General features: G+C 40.3%; 2 protein-coding genes across 6 annotated transcripts in view; one reads left to right on the forward strand and one right to left on the reverse strand.

Moving 5' to 3' along the window:
* The window catches only part of GYS2 (glycogen synthase 2), a 56898-nt gene extending 47245 nt beyond the window's left edge, over positions 1 to 9653 (forward strand). Inside the window, exons 12-16 of one of the 2 annotated variants that reach the window (XM_058743425.1) lie at positions 56 to 182; positions 3786 to 3881; positions 5299 to 5462; positions 6931 to 7011; positions 9178 to 9653. In XM_058743425.1, coding sequence (XP_058599408.1) covers positions 56 to 182; positions 3786 to 3881; positions 5299 to 5462; positions 6931 to 7011; positions 9178 to 9396 — 687 coding nt within the window. In that variant the 3' untranslated portion in view covers positions 9397 to 9653. The remainder of the gene's footprint in view (positions 1 to 55; positions 183 to 3785; positions 3882 to 5298; positions 5463 to 6930; positions 7012 to 9177) is intronic. The other variant, XM_058743426.1, reaches the window with a different exon arrangement.
* Positions 9654 to 14014: 4361 nt separating this feature from the next.
* On the reverse strand, positions 14015 to 23318 carry SPX (spexin hormone). 4 transcript variants are annotated; one of them, XM_058743430.1, is made up of 6 exons: positions 23298 to 23318; positions 22814 to 22894; positions 22586 to 22643; positions 21893 to 21955; positions 20793 to 20876; positions 14015 to 15357 (listed from the first exon to the last, which is right to left on the reverse strand). In XM_058743430.1, exons 1-6 carry the CDS (start codon positions 23301 to 23303, stop codon positions 15311 to 15313), a joined length of 339 nt encoding a protein of 112 aa, XP_058599413.1. In that variant the 5' UTR covers positions 23304 to 23318; the 3' UTR covers positions 14015 to 15310. The 4 variants fall into 4 exon arrangements, with proteins under 4 accessions (XP_058599413.1, XP_058599412.1, XP_058599411.1 ...); XM_058743428.1 differs by lacking the exons at positions 14015 to 15357; positions 23298 to 23318 and adding an exon at positions 19748 to 20294 and having other exon boundaries at positions 22256 to 23118; XM_058743429.1 differs by lacking the exons at positions 22586 to 22643; positions 22814 to 22894; positions 23298 to 23318 and having other exon boundaries at positions 15220 to 15357; positions 21893 to 22206.
* Positions 23319 to 23425: the final 107 nt, after the last annotated feature.

Below are 23425 nucleotides of genomic sequence, written 5' to 3' on the forward strand. Positions count from 1 at the left end.
TTTTGCTTTAATTTCTTCTATTCCTTTTTTCTCATTAGAGTTTTCCCTTTTTTAGGTGATTTTGCACCCAGAGTTCCTATCCTCCACCAGCCCCTTATTACCCATGGATTATGAAGAGTTTGTTCGAGGTTGTCATCTAGGAGTTTTTCCTTCATACTATGAACCATGGGGTTATACTCCAGGTATATGGCTTGTATAGATTGGGGAATGTTTTAAATTTTATTAATATTTTATGCATATAGATATAATATTCAAAGCTGATATGGAACTCCACTAAGGTTAAATTATAATAATACATTATATTACAAAGAAAAAGAATGTTTTATAAAGATTACATGTTATTGAGTTATCTCTACCAGTCCCAACTATCCATGTAAAGGAGAAATTGACTACAAGTAAATTTAATATGAAAAACAATGGTCCAGCAAAAGTATTCTCTAAAACTTATTTCAAAGTGGGTTTTTAAAAAATTAACAGGTGTATTTAATTTTTAATAGGGAACACATTCACATAGTTAAAGAAATAAATAATATAAGAAGGTGTACAGTGAAAAGTTTTCTTCATACCCTTGTCATTCAAAAAAGAGGTACTTTTAAGATAAAATGCCAATTCAGTGGTAGGTATTATGACCAGTGACATCCTTCCATTCAGGCCCTTTTACCTCTTCATCCTCCTTTTGTTCTTTTCTCTCTAGTGGTGGATTCTTGGATCCACTGTTTTCCATTTTTGTCCCTTATAAGCATGGTTGTCATTGGTATCAAGAGCACTCAATTTGTATTTGTACAGAAATGCCTATTAAAAAGGAAACAAGTACTTTACATATATGACAATGGAAAGAATGTAATACTAACTTTTCCTTCTCACATTGGCAATCAGAGATTTTCCTTTTTATTTAATTCCATTTAGAATTTTAAAAGAAAAGGTTCAGAAAATGTTTTTACAAATAATTAATACATTTTGCTTTCTTATCTCAATGTCATCATTGCCCAACTGAGAGGCGGCAGCAGTCAAGGTTAGGGAGATCATAGGTTGAATTATGTAGAGGAAGAATTTTTCTAATCTTTGTGTTCTGATCCCAGAATTTCAATATAGATTTTAAAATTCTATATAGGGGATACCTGGGTGGCACAGTCCGTTAAGTCTACGACTTTGGCTCAGGTCATGATCTTGCGGTTCGTGAGTTCAAGCCACACATCCAGCTCTCTGCTGTCACTACAAAGCCCACTTTGGATCCTCTGTCTCCCTCTCTCTCTGCCCTCCCCCCACTTGTTCTCTCTCTCTCTCTCTCTCTCTCTCTCTCTCAAATAAATAGACATCTAGAAGGAAAAAGAATAAAATTCTATATAAATAGGATCTTACTTTACAACAAGAGCAACATGAAGTCTCTGCATCTTTTGACATAAGGCCCTATTCTATCATTTTAAGTTCCACCAAGAATAATTTGCCAGCAGCTGTAAAAACATGAAAACTTTTGGGGGGAAATAGATAAAGGATTATCTCTTCCTGAAATATGGCACAGAAAAGCTATTGATCTAACTCCTCCAGCTATCACTCTTGTAGTTCTAAAAATTGTTATGGGTATCAGTTCACTTTTGTAAAGATGATATCTCCTTATGAAATGCCCACATGTCATCTTAAATTGTTTATAATAGAGCATCTATCCTTTAAGATACATCAAATGCACATTTTACTGGTAGACTTAACATTTTGTTATTGACTTTTGTTCCTTTTATTTCTAGGAAGTAACATACTTTATTATCAAGGAAGTTTCAAAAATAAAGAAGCACAAAATCAAAGCATGAGTGACTGAGGGATATGGGAAGTCATTTATGTTGGGTAAAGGGAATGTTCTATAAATTACAGAGGACTTTCCACCAAATGTCATTTTATAGGATAAAGATAAACTTAACCCAAATGATAGAGGAGATACATCTCATGTTTTAAGATAAAGGCCACCAAAGGTGTTATAAAAGATAAGTAGATAGGAAAAGAAGGTTGAGAAATACTCCATAGTGAATGAGTCATTTTCTGTTTTGAATTACCCAAAGAAAGTTGGTCACCCTTGACCTAACCTATAGTTACAGGAATAACAATATCTCTTCTGTGGTATAAGTTTGGTGTTAGCATGTTAGATAACTCTATTTGTTTTAGAATAACTTTTTATCTGATGCTAAGTTTAACATACTCCAGAAAGTATTCATTTAAGTCTGTGTTTTGTGTTTTGAGAAAATCTAATGAATATTAGCACATGCTCCATTAAATTCATTCAATGAACATATACTAAGGTTATGGGTACCTGGTATTTCAATACATGTGTGTTAATGAGTATTTAATAAAAATAAGGTTCAGTGAACTTGTGTGGAATTGTAGGCAAAATTCCTTATACATATATGCATAAGAATTTTTCTGGGAAGGAAGTCCAGGTTTGCATTAGATTCTTGTATGAGTCAATAATCCCTGTCTCATTTTCTTCTCCACCAACCCCTCTCCACCAAATTAGGAAACCACATCTCTCTAGAGGAAATACTTGCAGAGCAGAAGAGAAGGAAGGCCACTGTCTAAATTGTATTACTTCTTGAATAGTGGGGAAATCTTTTTTTTAACCCCAAACTACCAGTCAACCAAGAGTAATTCCATAAACAAATGTAAATTCCTTGTTAAGAATGAAGACATCCTTGTGAGAAGTAACATTTCTTTTTCTAAAAACGTTTATTTATTCATTTTGAGAGAGAGAGAAAGAGAGGGTGTCTGCGAGCGGGGGAGGGACAGGGAGTGAGAGTTGTCAGTGCAGACCCTGACATGGGCCTCTGTCCCAGGAACTGTGAGATCATATCCTGAGGCGCTCAACTGACTGAGCCACCCAGGCACCCTGAGAAGTAATACTTCTTTAAAAACAAACAAGAAAACAAAAAAAAAAAAACAAACAAAACAAAACAAAAACCGTATCTGCTATTTTATGAAAAACAGGTTTTGACTAGAAGGTGAGAGAGGACTAGGTTCAGTGACCACTTGGAAAAGGGGAGGGATCTGTGGCATGGCAGATTAATTTGATAGGAGGAGGTGCTCATGTCCAAAGTCTATTTACTGACACCACAAACTCACCACTTACTTTGAGACATGGCTTAGAATGGAGCAAAAAACAAAACCAGCTGGAATGAGAGAGGCAGTATAGAGTAGCAGTTCCAAACAAGAGCCCTGGAGCTGGGCGCCTGCCTTCAAATCCCAGCTCTGCCCCATTCCCTGGCTTTATGACATTGGGCAAATTATTTAACCTCAATTTCTTCATCTGTAAGATGGAGATAATGACAGTCTCACTTCACATGATTGTTGAGAAGATTTTTTTTTTTTTGCTTTTAATTATTTAAAAATATATTTTTATTGATTTCTCACCTCTAGTGTTGCTGAGGTCAATATGATCTTTCTCTCTGAAAGTTATGTCCTCTTTTTTCTCCAGAGATTTTAGTCTACTTATCTTTGATTTTCTTAAAATATCCTGTAATATGGTTTGTTTGTTTTTCTTAATTTTTATTTTTTTATTTTATTTTTTTGAGTTTCAGAAGTTTTTATTTATTTTTTTATTTATTTTTTATTTTTTAATATATGAAATTTACTGTCAGGTTGTTGAGAAGATTAAATGAGTTAATACATGTAAAGAGCTCAGTACTGTGCCTGGTACAAAATAAACATCACTATCACTAGGCAGACTTGGGCTTTTGCCCCCTCTGCGTGCATTAGAGGATATAGGGACTGGTCTGAGGCCAAGTGTTTGTCTATTTCCCCGGCAGCTGAATGTACGGTGATGGGTATCCCCAGTGTGACAACCAACCTGTCCGGCTTTGGCTGTTTCATGCAGGAGCACGTGGCTGATCCTACTGCCTACGGTGGGTGAGGTTTTTCATCATTCACCCAACACAGGGAGAAGTGACCTCTAGCCAAACAAAGCACAGGGTCTTTATGGAGCCTAACTCTAAAGCTATCCTGATGATTAAAGTAATGTTTATACTTCTTGTTTAATTAAAAGTAGATTTAATTATGTGGTTCACAGATAACATAAATATGCTGTTAATATTAAATATATGGTCCAAAAGACAAACCATAAAAGGCATGCTAAACTTGGACAAGTCTGGCCCTTTTATCTTTTTATTTTCTGAACTGGTTTGGCCCTTTACTATCTAGAAGTGACATTACAGTAACCATGGCCTTAGAGTATGTAGATTGGTCAGTGTCATTATTTTTTTTTTAATTATTTTTTTTTTAACATTTATTTATTTTTGAGGCAGAGAGAGAGCATGAACAGGGGAGGGTCAGAGAAAGAGGGAGACACAGAATCTGAAACAGGCTCCAGGCTCTGAGCGGTCAGCACAGAGCCCGACGCAGGGCTCGAACCCACAGACTGTGAGATCATGACATGAGCCAAAGTCGGACACTCAACCGACTGAGCCACCCAGGCGCCCCAGTGTCATTATTTTAAGGGTCTGTGCCAAGTTAGCAAAATTCACTTAAATTGTTTAAGATGGCAGGAGAATTTGCATACCTCCATCTCTGTGTCCATGTTGCTCAGCAGCAAAAAAGGGAGATGGGATAGATTGTCTGCCCACACATTGCCAATTTCCTGGTCTCCTACCCTTGCATTGTCATGGTTCTCTTTCCTCAGGCTACAGCTGTGGTTCTCAGCCAGTGGTGCATGGTGGGAACACCAAGGAGCCTAAAAAAAAACCACTGACACCCAGGTCTCACCCCAGAGATTCTGGTTAGTGAGCAGCCCTGGGGAGAATCCCTGATCCAGGGTTTTCCTCTGCTGCCAAATTTTTTTTTTTTTTTTTTTTTTTTTGGACAGAGAGAGACAGAGCGTAAACGGGGGAGGGGCAGAGAGAGAGGGAGACGCAGAATCGGAAACAGGCTCCAGGCTCCGAGCCATCAGCCCAGAGCCTGACGCGGGGCTCGAACTCATGGACCGCGAGATCGTGACCTGGCTGAAGTCGGACGCTTAACCGACTGCGCCACCCAGGCGTCCCATCTGCTGCCAAATTTTTTAACAAGATCCATTGTGTTGGCTGTGTGTTGGTGACAGTGGTGAACCATTAGGAGGAGATCACAGGAGAAATACAGTCTTGAAAGGGGAAAGATGAAACAGGCAGTGGAGGCTGTCAGGGAGTGGGTAATGCATGTGGCGGTCTGAGATAGAATGTAAGGAATGGGAGAAGAAATATTCCAAGGGAGAAGAAATATTCCAAGGGAGAAGAAATATTCCAAGGTTAGCCCTACGTTTATCTGTGCTTTGGTTTTTGTGCCCCTCAGGCATTTACATTGTTGACAGGCGGTTCCAGTCTCCAGATGATTCCTGCAATCAGCTGACTCAGTTTCTCTATGGATTTTGCAAACAGTCCCGCCGCCAGAGAATTATTCAGAGAAACCGAACTGAGAGGCTCTCCGATCTTCTGGATTGGAGATACTTGGGCAGAGTAAGCAAGTCTGTGATCAAGAGAGCCACTTTAAAAATCACACTGAACTATAAAAATCGAGATTCTTGTCATAATCTACAAAGTCAACTTAGTACCATCATTGTTAAAATCTCCAGTAATGTTTTCACGTACTTTTTTACTTACTATAAACTCGCAAAGTCCTCACTTCAAATCTTCAGATTTAGTTTGAGCTTATAACAGCAAATCCGTCAGGAGCTAGCTGTGATCTTACCAGTTACTCTATTGTCAGTGCTTAACTTGATGCATTACAGGTATTGGTTCATGAATATGAGGAAAACATCTAAAGAAACATTTGTATCTTGTTTGGCTCTAAGCCATGACGTGACCATATGCCTCAAATACAGTGGGAATGGGAATAACTTTGTTTTTCAAATGACAAGTACAGAAAATACCTCCTTTCAATTATGCAATAGGTTTGTAAGTACCCAGAGGTCTATATATCTTAGCACTGGATGATTTAATAAAGAATAAGTTGACTTTGCCTTCACATAATAGATCTGTTTAGATATCGCTAAACTCTCCCTGAAAAATGATAGATGCTCCATTTGCAGACTGTCTACACATGCTAATGACAGTGCCTTACAATCCTGGGTGATTAATTGTACTGTCTGCATTTTGTAATAAAACCAGAATGAAAAGGCTATTACAAGTTATGTTTCTTACCTAAGGTCTGAAGCAGAATTTAAGTCCAGTTTGTCTGATTATTCAGACCCCACCTTTTCCCCATGTTATACTGCTTTTCTATGGAATGAAGCCAGTGTTTTCAGTCCCCTTAGTGCTCAATTCAGAGTTTTCAGTAAGGTCAGTATGGCTTTTCCCTCCAACATATGTTTTAAGTTTATTTATTTATTAGAGAGAGAGAGAGAGAGAGAGAGAATCCCAAGCAGGCTCTGTGCTGTCAACGTGGAGCCCAATGTGGGACTTGAACCCATGAACTGTGAGATCATGACCTGAGCTGAAACCAAGAGTCTGATGCTCAACTGACTGAGCCATCCAGGTGCCCCTCTCTCCAACTTTTTGTGTATTTCTTTACCTATTCACTGGAAAATAATAAAACTATAAACTCATTTTTTTCTGTTTTTAAATTTAGGGTGAATAGGTTTTACCACTTTATTTTTTAAAAAAATTTTTTTAACGTTTTTATTTATTTTTGAGACAGAGAGAGAGCATGAACAGGGGAGGGGCAGAGAGAGAGGGAGACACAGAATCTGAAACAGGCTCCAGGCTCTGAGCAGTCAGCACAGAGCCCGACGCGGGGCTCGAACTCATGGACCGTGAGATCATGACCTGAGCCGAAGTCAGACGCTTAACCGACCAAGCCACCCAGGCGCCCCGGTTTTACCACTTTAAAAATGGATTTTATAACTAGGAGAATAAGATTTTACATAATAACTTGGTTACTGAAATATATAATTTTTTAAACCTGTGAATTGGTTTTCTATCACAGTATTATCAACATGCCAGGTACCTGACAATAAGCAGAGCTTTTCCAGATAAATTCCATATGGAACCTACATCGCCACCAACGGTAAGTGTTTTATGTATTGTGGATTTGTTTTGAAAGCTAAATTTCTTATGTATGGTAAGTCCTACCAATACCTTTGAATTTAGAAGTAGTTAAATACACAAACTATTATACTTTTTTCATAATTTTGCCCTAAAGCAAAGAATAGAGGAACCAACAGATCAGACCAAGTCAAAGCCCTTGATTCAGAGTTAGCCTTATGCAGATGGGCAGACAGTCAACTAATTCATGTTGTTGGAGAAGCACCCCCACATTAAAACTCTCCCTGCTTTAGTGCTTGAAACTGCTTTGTTAGACCCCCATTCTCTTGAGAGTTATTGAGAAATGAACTGCCCTGCTTTCATAGCCAGTGAATTCGCTATCCAAGGAAATGTTGAGATACAGGTGACTACTTGGCAAGAGAAAGAGTGAATTCAGGAATCACAGGAGGAGTTGGATTAGATGAGTATTCATGTACCAGTCAGCAGTGCCCCCGGGAGTCTTCTTCTGAAGTTCACTTAGATATCTATATTCATGAGACCAGCATAGGCTACTTGTCACCACATTCTCTTAGAAGGATATAAGATAGGAAACACAGCTTGAAGTAGGGCAGCATCAGACATTTCTCTTCAGTGGGATTCATCCTTACAGCTGTCTACATAGCAGTCCAAAAGTTACACTTCTTTGCCACCTTATCCACCAGGTAAAAGCTTAGGTGTAAAAAAGATGAAACCTATATTATTAGGTATGAGATCTATCTTAGCTTAGTAGTTTTATGCCTCCCCCACCCCCCGCCCCCACCCAGGAGCCAATATCCCACAGCTTCCATGATCTCCACAAAGAATATGTACAGTTATAAGAGTCATCAAATTCAGGGATTCCCCAAAGCTATAATCCTTGTCAAGTATTTATAAATCCTCTGAGTTCAGATGTAATCTCCCAGTCAGGAGTCACTTTTACCATAATCAATTTTGCTTAATAATACAACTTATGATCTACCTCCATCAGGTCTCAAGGGAAATGGATCTAAAAAGTTAACCCAAGGTAGAATTTGCCCATATGGAACATGACAGGGTTTTTAAAACCCTTCAGAATACAAATTCCAACTCTCATGTTCATGATTTTAACAGGGTTAATTGTTTAGCTTATTTAGAGGCAGTCACTCTACTTGATGGTAATTCACCTATATTCATCCATTTATTCAACGTATTCAATTAGTAAGTATTGAGCTCCTGCTTTGAGCCAGGTCCTAAATGCTGACTCAGCTCGTTTTTTCTTTTTTTTTATTGCTTTCAGGCAAAATACCTGAACCTTGCAGTGATTGTATAGGTATGACATGATAATAATGTGCACAAATAGTTGACATACAGAGTGATGAGGGCTGCAACTATTTTATACAGTTGTCCTCCCTGGTCAAGCATGTGTGCTCTTAAAGGGCAAGAATCTTGGTTTTCATCTTTGTTTCCTCAGTGACATTATGGTGCCAGACCCATAGCTGTGCTTAGCTCTTGTTTAACAAATGAGTTATCTGAGTGAATCTTAGGTAGAAGGGCAATTTGATTAAATCTAGTGATATTTACTCATTAACTGAACTAAAAGTAACTGGTGGAATTTCAGGGTAAACTAAGTGACCTGGCTTCCAGGACTCTTTCTAATGGTGGCTGTCCATGCATGTCCAGAATGCCCATATTCTGCAATTTCATTGAGCAAATCTGAAAAGTGACATAGAGACTGAGAATATCAGCAGCGTAACATGACAGTTGATATTAAAGGATCTGGAGTGATCATAGCCCTGATACAAATCTTTGCTCTAACACAGGGTCATGCTGTGTGACCTTGGGCAAGTCATCTGACCTCTCTAATCCTCAGTTGTCTTCTGTATGTGGGAAAAACAAATTTATTGGTGTTGTTACTAGGAATAAGATAACATAGGTAGGTAGGTAGGTAGGTAGGTAGATAGATGGCACCTGGCACATTTCAGTGCATAATAAAAGGAAGTTATTTATTTAATGAATCTCTCCTGAGCTTGCTGGTATCAGAATCAAAATAAATCAAAGATAATAGCTCATGAACAAACCATAAAAAATATCCAACTATGCTTTTTTATTAAATGCACATGCAAAGTGTTTACAGCATTGGAAAACTCAAGAAGTCATTATAGTGTTTGTGACTTATTTTTGTCTTTGGCAGACAGAAGGATTTAAATATCCCAGGCCTTCCTCAGTTCCACCTTCCCCTTCAGGGTCTCAGGTCTCTAGTCCTCAGAGCAGTGATGTGGAAGATGAAGAGGATGAGCGCTACAATGAGGAAGAGGAGGCTGAAAGGGATCGGTTAAATATCAAGTCGCCATTGTCTCTGGGCCGTGTTCCTCGTGGGAAGAAAAAGCTGCATGGTGAATACAAGAACTGAATTCCACACTTGTAGAACAGAACTAATGTAGTAAGAACATAGTAAGAATGATTACTTAAAGACATGAAAATGCTACAGATTTCATTTTCTTCTTCTAACTATTACAACAGGATTTAATCTCTGCCTCCAAAGGGGAGAAAATTAAGTGAATGGCAATTTTGTAATTTCTAATAAAGTCCAAGTTATTTTCCCCTACTCCTTTTTCCCCAGTAAATTTAGGCATGAGGAAGAGTGTTCACTAAAGGAGTAGGACTAGATGTGGGGTGTTGCTGTTGTTGTTGTTTTAGGTAGGCTACAAATGTGGGACTTGAATTCACAACCTTGATATCAGGACCTGAGCTGAGATCAAGAGCCAGATGCTTAACCAACTGAGTCACCCAGATGCTCTTAGAAATGTTTTTAAAATGGTTAATGTCAGCAATAAGAATTTTCATTTGCTAGTGTTTATTTTTAAGTGATCATCACCATAATCCTTTGCTTAGTATTTATACAGCTTCCATAACTACCAAACAAGCCTCCCAGTTTCCCCACAAAGGATCCTGATCTCAGCCCTGAATGTCCACTACAAACATATTTTAATTAACTCAGTCTTTAGTGATTATTTCCATGTTTCACATGAGTCAGAACCATGAATTTCTATCTAGCTTTGTAGATAATCAAAATCCATAAGAAAACAAGCTACTTTAAATCCAGATCCTGATACCTATTCGTGCATATTTACAAGGTCACGTCTCAACTTAATGATGGGAAGATGTTACCATCTGTACTATGCCATCTGACTGAAACAATTTTTCTGTTCTTTAAAAGGAAAGCTTTTTCAAAAACTTGGTCAATCAATCAGTCTTCTATAAATGATGAATTGTTAAATCCAAATGAATTAATATGTCAATATCAACATATCAATTAAGCTTTCATTGATGTCTTGTAAATAAGACATTTAATAAGATAACTTGTAGAAAGCACCTACTATGAAATAGTGCCTTGTAAAGGATAACATTTAAAACTGTCTTTTAAAAAATTAGCAAAAAGAAAATAGAGTCTACTTAATTATAATAAGAACAATGTTTCTAAACACATCCATGATGTGCTTACGGACATTGTTGAGTGATTGTAAACATATCTTTGTTTTACATGTAATTAAACCTAAGAGCTCCTGGGTGGCTGTCCGTTGAGTGTCCAACTCATGGTTTTGGCTCATGTCATGATCTCACGGTTTGTGGGATCGAGGCCTATGTTGGGCTCTGCGCTGAGCACAGAGCTTGTTTAGGATTCTCTTTCTCTCTCTATCTCTGCCCCTCTCCCACTCTGTCTCTTCTTCCCCTCTCCCACTCTCTCTCTCTCAATATAAATTTAAAAACTTTAAAAAAATTATTAAATGTAATTCTAAATAGGCAAAAAAAAAAAAAAAAAAGAAAGAAACCACCTTCATTCTTGGATTATTTTTTTTTTTCCCACAACTTGAGTATTGTTACATTTAGATCACAGTGAAAACCTTGGTTGGCATATCAGTTGACCTAGATCTGCAAAGCTTTTAAAAAAGTTTTAGTCTGTTCAGTGTGGGATTGTCGATGGCAACAAGGGAAGAGTAACAACGACCGTGGTGGGTCTGGGTTGAATGGCTCAGGACTAGGGGAAAACTATAATCTAGCTCTCCACTGCTTGCCCCATTGATGAGAACAAAGGCAAGAAAAATGCAGTTTATGTTAAATCTCCTTACAGCCTGCAGCCCACTGATAGATGCAGGACATGACATGCCTCAAGGGGTTCACGGCTGCCTTAATGCCTTAATGTTTATATTTCATTGAAGACTAAAAGCAACCTTATCTTGACAATAGCTAAATCTTCAAGGTCCTGCAAGACCCTGCTTTCAGCATACAAAAATTTCTTGGAAACTTATGTTACCTCTACCCCAACCCCCTCCGCAAACCTAAAATATAGAATCAGTCATCCCTTGTATTTGTAGATACAGCTCTTTCTGCCCATGGGTCCTGTCCCCATGCTATAATAAAATCACCTTTTTGCACCAAAACTATCTCAGAAATTCTTTCTTAGCTGTTCGCTCTCAAACTGAAACTTCAAATCGCATCACTATTGTTAAGAAAAAGTAGATGAATGGTGGATATATGCCATAAATCAGGTCACAATGGAAGATGATTGCAAACTCACCTCATTTAAATGGGCCCAGGAGAAAGGGAAATAAATTACCTAAAGCCTAATCCTTGAAATATGCCCTGTGCATGCCAAATTAACCCAACATCTGCAGAGCAGTTTGCAAAGGTCTGCACAGGGAGTCAGAAAATAGGAGATGGATTTGTATTATAATGTAGATATTCACCTGCTGAAGTGCCAGAAAGATCTCATGATAAAAAGGGGTTTCAGTGTTACAATAACAATGAAAATATATTCCTAGTAAGGGGGCACAATACATCTATTCAAATGATACCCTTGGTTGGTAACTGGTTAGTCTATTGTTATTGAAAGCATGAGATTTCCTCCGTAAAATAGCTTATTAATAAAACATTTTAAAATTCAAGTGCTTTTTTTTTTCTGAATGAAAGAATAGTTCTCTGATTAGAAAGGAGTACAAGTGATAGAGCACATGGAAATAAACTGACTTGCAAACACCTATTTTTTTTTAATGTTTATTTATTTGAGCGAGAAGGTGTGCACACACATGCGCGTGCGCACACACACACACACACATGAGTGGAGGAGGGGAAGAGAGAGGGAGAGAGACAGAGAGAGAGAGAGGGAGACTCCCAAGCAGGCTCTGTACTGTCAGCACAGAGCCTGACACGGGGCTGGATCCACGACCCTGGGATCATGACTGAACTGAAATCAAGAATCAGACACTTAACTGATGGAGCCACCCAGTGCCCCAGCCAGTGCAAAGCCAGGCATGTTTCTACCCTGGACTCGGTCCTCTATTCAGACAGCTGCTGCCACTGGACTTCATCCCCTTGCTCCAGTCATTTACTGTCCTTTCCCCAAGACTGACAAAGCCAGGTGAAGAGCAACAAATAGCTCTGTTGGTAGGTGACTCTGTTTCTAGCATAGTGCCTTATACACAGTTGTTGCACAAATGAATGGTCTTATTGGGAGAAACAGAAGTGCAAGAAAATGGGTGTTTTTCAAGAATGTATGTCTTCATAAATTGGAGCACAGGAACCATAGAAAATAGTGTGTGCCTGACCAGCCATCAAGACATGTTTCATGCATTGCACCACCCTTCCTTCCATGTCAAGAGTTAGGGTGCACAGAGCTGGTTTTATATATACTGATGAGACTAGAACATGTGACAAGTGCTCTGCTAATAGTTTCCCACAAGGAGGACTCAGGAGAGGAACTGGTCAAGGTACTTGGAGAGGTCCAAAGGGTGAAGATACACTTCTATGAAGACATGTGAGGGATACAAAGAAGAGGTCATATTAGAAATAAACTCTTACTAATGGAATTTATGGTCCAGTAACAGGAAACCAACAGGTGACATCCCCACTTCCCTTTCTCCTGGCACTGAAGCAAAATAATGTAACTTATTTTGATTATCCAATCAAGGTTGATAGGATACAGATGTTTATTTCTCATAACCAGATAAAGGGGAAATGCTAGTTGGAGGCTGGTTTTAACATGCCAGGGCCTCTGCCGTCCCTCTCCTCATGGGATCATTATGGTGCTGTTGGGGGAGAGGAGGCACCCACTGGGGAAACCCAGGGGAAAAAAGAGTAATTGAGAGCCCATGCTGGAGGCCAGATGACAAAAGGTGAGAAAGGATACAGAAGCAAACAGGGAAGAGCAGTGGACACTGTCCTGTCCAGTGGGAGCTGTCCACCTGAAGGAAGTGGTATTCTAGGACATGGATGTGACTTGCAGGCAGGTATTTCCCAAGTTTAAAATATAAGCCATATAATGTGAACATTTTTTGTTCATTTCAGTTTTGAAAAATATAGAAATAAAGAGAACTGCAAAATATCCCAAGACAGACAGAATGTTATAGCAGCTGGGCAGAGGGGCCTGTATGCAACTACTATGTTAATCAGCACATCTGTATGGCAGAACAACATTCAAGGAATTCAGGCGCCTATAATATACTTAGTATTCTATACAGTATTAATAGTATTATAATATAACACTATTATTTTAATAGCTGTTGGTCATTTTGAAAGTTTTTAATGTTTATTTTTGAGAGAGAGAGAGAGAGAGAGAGAGAGAGAGACAGAGCACAAGTGGGGGAGGGGAAGAGAGAGAGGGAGACAGAATCTGAAGCAGGATCCAGGCTCTGAGCTGTCAGCACAGAGCCCAACGTGGGGCTCAAACTCACGGACCACGATATCATGACCTGAGCCAAAGTCAGACACTTAACCAACTGAGCCACCCAGGCACCTCCTGAAAGCTTTTAAAAACTCTGTTTTAGTGTAAACTACTTGAGGTTGTTCTGCTTAGTTGTGGGAAGAATTATTTCACATGATAGGGTTTTAAAATATTCGTGGAATAAGCATGATGTTTAAATAGCCAATATGTATAAGTCTATGTCAGATGAGTAAAATGTCAATATACTGGATACAAGCACTATCTAGAAAATTCACTTTAAAGTCAATTCATAATAAATGACAGGTGCCTATATAATACCACATAGTTTTTTTAATGCTAGCATATTAGTTTTTGCAAGAGATCTGTGTTACATTAACTTGAATATAGTTTCATTATTCAATTATGAAACAAGATACAGACAAATCTTATAAGCAAGGTTTTGACTTCATAACACAGTGAAACTGTAATCTCAAGGTACAGATACATTCACATAAAGGTATTCTTTAGCTACTGAATAATGGCTATATATTGATGACAATAAGAATTAACAATGTTTTCCACTTATGACACTTATCAATAATAGCTCTCAATTAATTAGGTCAAAAAATTAACATGGTGATCACATTCCAATTCCAAAAAAATAGGTTATTATGCTTGCTGTGGATATGTGTGTGTGTGTTACTGCATGTGTGTGTTTTTTTCAGACAGTTTTGAACCTAAGTTCAAAGTTTTGAGAAGGACGAGATTAGGCATATCACTCTGTACTGATGTTATCAGGGTGCCTTTATGTAATGTTTTAAGGTAAAATAAAGCCTAGAGCTCTAGTTAATTAGAGTAAGCAGACTCTTTGAATCTGTTTAGCTGTGAAAAATGAGTTACCTCTGAAAAACTGGTTTGTTCCTTTTGTACAATGTACACAGGAACAGAGTGTGTCTCCATCTGCTTATTTCCCAGTAACTCCCGGAATTCAGGGAGATCCCCAAATAATACAAAGGGAAGCTCTCCATTGTGGAACCTTCCACCAGCTTCAGAGATCATGCCCTCTTTCAGCAACTACACTGAAGTGTTCTTATGATAGGGCTTCTTCCCAGTCAACTCCTTCCTCTTCCCTTCTTAACTTATGTCTCCTAGATGAACTATTAAGAGAACACTCTACTCTTTCCCATCCTGCCATGCCTCCCCATCCCCCCACCCATGAAGATGGGAAAAAGGCAGAAAAGGAGAGGGAGATCTGCTGCTGAGTGACAAGACAATGCAAGGGGTAACAGAATGAAAAAAAAAAACAAAAAACTGAGAATCACTAGTTCAAGACAGACTCGTTTTAACAAAAAGAAAGCACACTCTAAAGAGTCGCTGGCCTTATGCTTAATTCTAAAGGGGACTAAGACACAAGGTGACCTAAACAGGACCTGAAGCAATGAAAGAAGGTGATGCTCTCAGCTAAGAACTCTACATTACCTTTGTTGCTGGAAAGAATGAAACTGGTTGTGCATGTTCCTAAGATTACAACTGAAGTAAAAAGCCTCCAAAGGCTTTATTTACATGGCTCATGTTTTCAACAAGAATGGAACTGTATTTGAATGTAATTTGGTCTATTTTCCCCAGGTTAGTAGTCTTCTAGGATTCCAGTTTGATCAAAGTTTTCTTCTCCAGCTGTGAGAAAAAAAAAAATACATAAAATAAACATAATTCTCCACGTTTTAAAAGGAGAAAAGATAAGATAAAGAGAACTTTAAAAAATAAACATTTAGCCTCCTAGATTATGTTAACTCCTGCACTTTGCTATGGAGAATCAAAATAAGTGTGTTTTGATCGATTTGGTTTAAAATTTTTTCCCCTCATATCTACACACATAGGGGAACTCGCATGTCACATGTCATTCTCTAGAATGAGTGAAACTATAATATGGTATGTTTGGTAGAAATCTGAAAAGGTCACATATCTTGCTCTAAGTGTGCCACATGTCTAAAATATCCACCATTAGGGATGCCTGGGTGGCTCAGTTGGTTAAGCATCCAATTTCAGCTCAGGTCATGATCTCAGGGTCCATGAGTTTGAGCCCCATGTCGGGCTCTGTGCTGGCAGCTCGGAGCCTGGAGCCTGCTTCAGATTCTGTGTCTCCCTCTCTCTCTGGCCCTCCCCTACTTGTGCTCTCTCGCTCTCTCTCTCAAAAATAAATAAACATTAAAAAAATTAAAATAAATAAGATAAAAAATAAAATAAAATATCCACCATTAGAACCATTAAATTGCATCAAGGCGCTGTTTCCCTGTTTCCTATTAACAATGCATCCTACTTGGGAAAGATGACATGGGAATACTTTTGCACATATTCTCTTATTACCTGAGCTATACTAGGCCTGGGGAGGAAATGAAACAAAAAGAGGAGACACTTGTTAGCTGGATGGGATTGCAAAACTTTAGAGCATGAGGTATCACTTCCGGGGCAGGATAGCTAAGAAGTCAGATGATAGCAGGTTCCTGGGACTGTAACAACGGGCAGAAGAGCTAAAACTTACCATGGTGTCAGGACTGGGAGTTGCCAGAGGAAAATGCCTCTCCTAACCTTCCTTAAGATTATTTCTAGATAAAATCACATTCCTTTAGTTAGTTACAATATAATTCAAATGTCTGAGTTACATTTTAACTTGAATGGCTAGCACATTTTAGAATATTACAGATGATGGGCTGCTCTTTAAAGAGAAGGGGGAAAAAAAAACTCTGTAAGAAGTGCATCCTTGTGGGGCGCCTGGGTGGCGCAGTCGGTTAAGCGTCCGACTTCAGCCAGGTCACGATCTCGCGGTCCGTGAGTTCGAGCCCCGCGTCAGGCTCTGGGCTGATGGCTCGGAGCCTGGAGCCTGTTTCCGATTCTGTGTCTCCCTCTCTCTCTGCCCCTCCCCTGTTCATGCTCTGTCTCTCTCTGTCCCAAAAATAAATAAAAAACGTTGAAAAAAAATTAAAAAAAAAAAAAAAAAAGAAGTGCATCCTTGTATGTCAGTTACTAAAATAAAAATTAACTATTTAAAATAAGAGTCTACCAAGTAATACTTAGGGATTTTAGAAAAAAAATATTAAAGGCACTAGTAACGACTATATCGTATGTAAATCCAAAACTTTCCCATCAATTTAAAGTAATAAAATTTTGTTCCCTTATTTCATCATCAGAAACAAGCTACTCTGGAAACTTCAATGACTACAAAATTACATTTATTTTCCAGGGAGCCTGGTGGTTCAGTCGGTTAAGTGTCCAACTCTTGATTTCGGATCAGGTCATGATCCCAGGGTCATGGGATTGAGCTGCATGTCAGGCTCTGCACTGAGCATGGAGCCTGCTTGGGATTCTCTCTCTCTCTACCCCTCTCCTCCACTCGTGCTCTTTCTCTCTAGAATAAAAAATTTTAAGTTATTTTTATTTTCCAAAAAAGACTTGAAATTGGGACCTATAATCACACACCCTTTCCTAAAGTTTCTAATGAAGATTCTTCTTCCTCTCTTTAATTTTTTTTAAATGTTTATTTATTCTTGAGAGAGACACACACACACACAGACAGAGTGTGAGCAGGGGAGGGCCAGAGAGGCAGACACAGAATCCAAAGCAGGCTCCAGGCTCTGAGCTGTCAGCACAGAACCAGATGTCGAACTCATGAACTGTGAGATCCTGACATGAGCCAAAGTCAGATGCTCAACCGACTGAGCCACCCAGGGGCCCCTTTCTTCCCCTCTTTGAAATTACCCCCCCCCTTTCATTCTAGCTCACTTTTTATTTATTTATTTTCTTTCTGGCTTCACACATCTTCTCAAAAACCAAATCAAAAACGTCTCCTTCAATCCATCTTCGCCAGAGATCTCCTAACACATTTCAACAATCAGTAAGCGTGCCTGCCAAATGTCCAATTTAGTAAAGGTCACCTTGGATGCAGCATCCTCTATCCATAATCCAACTACTTCTCACCTTTTCATTGCAAGAGTCCTGAGAGCCAGGACAGCTAGCACTGCTTACTTCTTGTCCCCAATTCGCTCTCAACAAGGTTTCAGAAGGGGCATGGCACTGGCAAGTAGTATCACTGGGCAGGGGCTGAGCTAAAGTCCTGTGAACTGCTATTCAGTGACCAGTCCTAGCCAACAGGATCTTCCTTTCCACTGATTTCTGTACTCTTACTAACCATTCTGCTCCATGTGATGCTTTAATCACTCCTTTCTTGGAACTCTCCATTCTTGATTTCTGGATATGCTGTTATTCTGGTTCTCCTCTTACATCCCTGCCTTCTCCTTTAAAAGTCCCTTCACTGATATGACTTTCCTCCATTCCCCTTAATCTCTAGGTACTCTCCAAGGCAAATCCTTTATTGTCTGCCCTTCTCCTGTTATATCTGAGGCCTAGAAGAGATTTCCATTTTCATGGTTTCACTCTTTATTAACTGGCTCTGAATTCCAGTCGTTCCCATATCTGAATGACCATCAGAATCATTTGGGGGAACTTTTTAAGGATACAGATTCTGAGGCTTCATTCAAGTTTTACAGAATCAGAATCTCTGGGTCTAAGGCTGAGCCATCTGTATTTTGAGGACTCTCTCCAGTTAACTCCAATGGAACCAGTCCATAGATGGATAATTGAGAACCACTGACCTACACTCCTTTACTCACTGGACTGTCTCTGTCATCTCAAACTGAACTTCCATTATATCCACAGAAATTTTCATTCCTCACCAGCATAACCATTTCAAACTCCCATAATACCATTTCAAAAATGTGCTTGTTCTGGATTCCCTTCTATCCTTTCAGTGAATAGTTATCCCACGTTACTTATTCTTCCTTCCAGGATACCTCGGAGTGGAGCCTCTCTGTCCATTCCTGACTGCTCCACCTCATCTCCTCATTCCTGTGGTTTCCTTTCACTTTCTTTGGCTTCTCCCTGATCCCCATCTGTGGTCTTTCCTGTCGATACAATGCATTTGAGAGATGGCAAGATATAATGGAGAGAGCAGTGGAGTCACTTGGACCTGAGTTAAAATCCCAACGTGGCTTTTTACCAATTGCATGACTTTAGGAAAGTAAACACACCTCATAAAGGTTCAGTTTTCTCAACTATAAAGGTTAGCATTCATATGTGACACACGGCAGATGTTCCTATATTGTAGATATTGTTACTGTTCTTATTGTTACTCTCTGAACCATAATCATTGTTTTATTGTTACCCTCTGTGCCATAATCAGATTCATCCTCCTTCACCATGTCATCATTCTGCTGTGAATCCAGAGGACTTCTTACTGATTCTCAAACAAAGACAAATTATCTTCATTCTTCATCTCGCTTCTAGTAAGTACCTGCTATGTAATAGTGGGCAAGCTACTTAATCTTTTTGTGCCTCTATTTCCTCACCTGGAAAGTGTGGATAATAATGTCCTTACCTCCCAGGGTTACTATGAGGGCTAAAAGTATTGACCTATATCATATGCTGAAACAGCACCTGGCCCCCTGCATTATAGTAAGCCCTCAACAACTAGTAGCTCTGGGCAGTAGTAATAATAGCAGTAAATGGTCGTCCTAGCTCTAACATAACCACTCCTCCTGTGTTCTGTTATTCCAGACTGCTCACCCTATCATTTTGCTGCAAAGATTGTTCTCATTCCTGCTTCCCCTTAATCTGCTTTCTTCTCTGCCTGCCAGTTAGCTGGCGCCTAGCAGGCATAAATGCATATTTGCTCAATTAAGTATTATAATCCCCACTACCCATCCACGTTGACCTCGGCCTTGCACTGAGTTCAGAAGACCTCCAATCCCACTCTCTTGCATTTGCTTCTCATCAGTATTTTTTTTTCCGCAAGAAAACCATAAGCTTGAAGCTGGAAAATATGTTTTGCTCTTTTTTCCTCCTCATATGGCCCATCCAATACTAGGCACCAAGGATATGTCTTCTCCATTAGCATACGTGTCAGAGCACAAGGCCAGCAGCCTGTGCTTTGATCACCAGACCACTTGCTATATATATATATATTTTTTTTTTAAATATTTAAAATTTTAAATTATGTCACAATATGGCATCATTACAATTTTTGAGAGGGAACATTCTAGGTCTGAATAATGCTTTGATGACCTCTATTGTTAATAGTAACTAAAATTATGTACCTTGTTCCAATTAGCTTTCATAGCAACCCTGCACATGGGTATCATTATTCCTTTTTTCCAATAATGATACTAAGACTCAGGGTCATCCAGCTAGTAAAGCAGCAGAACAAGGATTTGAACCCAGTCTGTTACATACTCCAAAGCCCTGACTTATCTAGTAGCAAGATGCCTTAATTCAACTAGTGGTTTCAATGTTACATGGACAGAGTGTCTCTATTTTTAAAAAAAATTTTGAAATGTTTATTTATTTTTGAGAGGCAGAGCACGAACTGGGGAAGGGCAGAGACACAGAATCTGAAGCTAGCTGAAGGTTCTGAGCTGTCAGCACAGTTCGATATGGGGCTGGAACTCACCAGCCGTGAGATCATGACCTGAGCTGAAGTCAGATGCCTAACTGACCAGGCCACCCAGGTGGTCCAGAGTGTGTCTATTTGAAAATTATACCTAATCTTCATATAGAAGCAGCTGTATAGTATAATGAAAATTACACAGGCTTAGAATCTATTAGGATCAGCCATAAGATACTGCTACATATGCAAGTAAAAACTATTTCATTGTCAACAATTTCATTTGGCCCAGTCTTTAATAGTGAGCAATTGGATTTAACATTTTTAAACCTCTTTGGCTTCAGTTTTATTAACTGTATATAATGAGGTTGAACTTTGAGCATTTTTAGTGCTAGAGTTCTAAGTGAAAATAAGGTCACAATAGGCTCTGGTTTATGAAATCAATATGAAATTCCCCAGTGTCCTCGAGGAAATGTTTTCATGTTCTTGGGGACTCACATTAATGAGAAGTGTGCTAGTGTTTATATAAGAAAGATGTCTGAATTGTTTGTGGAGGGGGGCAACTGTTAATTATATTCAAAAATCTGAACAAAGGCAACTTGGTATTCAACACAGAATCCCAAAAGTGATCAAAGCTTCCCTGTCCCGCAGTTGAAAGCAGTCACTATATTTGTACCTTCTTGTGGTCTCTGCAAGGAAGCCAGTAGCAGAGCTGCTGTCTCTGGAAGAGTTAGTAGTTGGGGATTTGGGCTTCGTCTTTCTGGAGAAATAAAAGTGTATACACATTCTTATTAGCATTTAAATATTCCTGTAGTAGATAAACCCTATTCTGATATACTATAAATAGAAAAACCCTTATAAAATAGGTTTTTGATGCCTTAGCCAAGGATGCCCCTTCCACAGAGGACTGATTTTTATGAATTGAAGCATTTCACACTTCCCTTGGACGTTACTTACAATTGGTTTTGCTGTGTATTACATATATGGAAAGGTATTTAAATATACTGCAGACAATGCCATGAAAGGAGGGTGGATTAGGATAAAGGACCCTGAGTAACTTTTCCCTTCAGAGCTTAACATGGGATGTCTGGGCAGAAACATCTGGATGGGATGGATCCTCCTTGGAGTCTCGACTACTTCCTCTCTCATTCGTTCAGAGCAGTTTGAAATAATAATCTATATTCTTGGCCACACATAAGGAAAATAACAGTCCCTGGACCTACTCTTAATGGCCCCTGCCTATGAACTATTTCTGGTTTTGAGCTGCTTTAGAGCCCTTTCTAGTAATTTATAGGAGCGTATATTTGTCCGGGAAAATCACTACTTTAATAACAAGAACATTGAAGAGGAAACCGTGTAAAGGTCTTGCCAAAAACGGGGAGGTACATTTAGGGGCAGTTGCACAGTTCTCACTCCTCCTCCTCCTTGACTCCTCGAACGTGAAGCCCAGGTCTGGCCTGTCTCTGGATGACGCCCTTCCCCCCCCCCCCCCCCCCCCCCAAGACCTCTGCACACCCGTCGGCCAGAGGGCGGTCGGAGCAGACGAGGCCCAGTTCAGCTTCGGGAGCGTCAGCCCCAGCCTCAGCCGCGCACCAGTGCGCGGTGCCCTGGCTGCCAGCTTGGACTCAGCCATGGCTGGCTCTCCCCCAGGGTGGCCTCGGAGCCACGTCCCTCCCGGAGCGGAGCCGCAGTTGTTCGGCGCCTGGCCGAGCGCGCCCTGCCCGCTGAGTCCTGCTGCCAGTCTCCGGACCGCCCCCCTCTCCTTGGCTCACTCACCCGGGGGCGGCCGGTCCGAGAGGTCCTTCTTCCGACTCTGGTCCGAGATGAAGCGGCGCCCCTCTGCAAAGGCGAGACGCGGGGCTGAGCTGGCCCGCTAAACACTCAACAATCGCGGTTAAAATGGGCTCCGCGCCGCGGGTCCCCAGGTCAGGAGGGGTGGGTCCGCGGCGGCGGCCTGGGTCCGCGCGGGACAGCCGGTTTTCGGGCGCTCGTCGCGCACCCCCGGACTGCCCCAAGCGCCCTTTACCAGCGCCCCGCCCCTGCGCTGCCCGCCCCCAGACGAGCCCTGCCCCCATGCCTGTCTGCGCCAAGCCGGGACCGGCCCGAGCACTTCCTGCACCTGCTGCACCCAGCCGGTACCTGCCCGCGCCCGGCCCGCCGCGGCGCATGGGCTTTGGAGCGGTGGTCGGGTTCACAAGCCGGTGGGGTGTTTCCCAGGCCAGTCTGCAGTCTTCCTGTGCGGCAAGAGCCAGCAACCCTCCAGTTGAGGATGGAGAATTTCTAATAATCAGGGAGTCTTTTTCTTCCGCTGCCACACCCCCCACCCCCACTCTGTCCTGCAGGATGACCTCGGCTATTAAGGGAACACACTCGATATTATTTTCTCCCCACGCATCTATCCCATGGATTCTTACACCCCTAAAGATCTTCCTTTATTGCTGTAGGGAGAGCAAAGTATTTGGAACGTACGTGCACCCTTCAGATAGAGCATAGATTGGGGAGTCCAGTTCCTTCTCTCAAAGAGTCCCTACAACCCAGGTAGAAGAGAAAAGCAGTTAATAACACAATGTAGCCCAGTCCTCTATTAGCAAAAAGAAAGAAAGAGGGGGAGGGAGGGAGGGAGAAGAGAAAAAAGAACAGAAAAGAAGGAAGGGAGGGAAAGAACATCCAGGAGCCCCGGTTTTTGCGTTTGATTACCTGTGGCGCGCTACTGGAATTTCCTATGAAAGAAAACACTAGAAAAAGAGCCAAGGTTGTTGCCACCAGACTTCTGAGTCCCTACAAGAAAAGATCAAAGAAAGTAGTTTCTGTGCCTATAGGATCTTCTACTCCATTACACCCGAACAATTACAAACCTCTTACTTTTCGACGTGCTCTATTTTTGATAATTATTTTTAATAACACTTAGCATGTGGGGGAGAGGGTGATTCCCTAGTCTACCTTGTAATTAATCCGCAAGGGAGTTCTCTTTGTAAGAAAAAGTAGAAATATGTTATTTCCATTAATTCACTCAAATGACTGATTTTTTTGAAGTAAAATCAAATGATTTTGATATTTTAAGGCATATTGTTTAAATATCTGTTAGCCTATAAAATGCTTATTAAAGATAACATGGGTAAGAAACTATAAAGCGTTTCATAAAATAGCTTAAAAGTCTGAAGTAAGTAAAACTTCTACTTACCTTCATGTTCTGCTCCTTTCCAGAACCTGAGGTAACTACAACTTTGCCTGTCAGTTTTCTAATCTTGTTCTGAGAGTGGGGCTTTTAAATCTTAGTGTCTAGGACCCCTCCGGATCTTCAGTAGAGTT

Source organism: Neofelis nebulosa, chromosome 8 (genome assembly GCF_028018385.1).
Source record: "Neofelis nebulosa isolate mNeoNeb1 chromosome 8, mNeoNeb1.pri, whole genome shotgun sequence".
Lineage (NCBI taxonomy): Eukaryota > Metazoa > Chordata > Mammalia > Carnivora > Felidae > Neofelis > Neofelis nebulosa.

Excerpts from the sequence above, each read along its gene's own strand:
- SPX (XM_058743427.1), bottom strand. The coding sequence starts at position 22,191 with ATGGGGGCAGGGCTCGTCTGGGGGCGGGCAGCGCAGGGGCGGGGCGCT. Across the intron at positions 20,877-21,892 it reads CTCGGACCGGCCGCCCCCGG|AAAGACGAAGCCCAAATCCC; the intron begins GTGAGTGAGCCA and ends TTATTTCTCCAG. Across the intron at positions 20,295-20,792 it reads CTTGCAGAGACCACAAGAAG|CTGCTTCTATATGAAGATTA; the intron begins GTACAAATATAG and ends TATACTATACAG.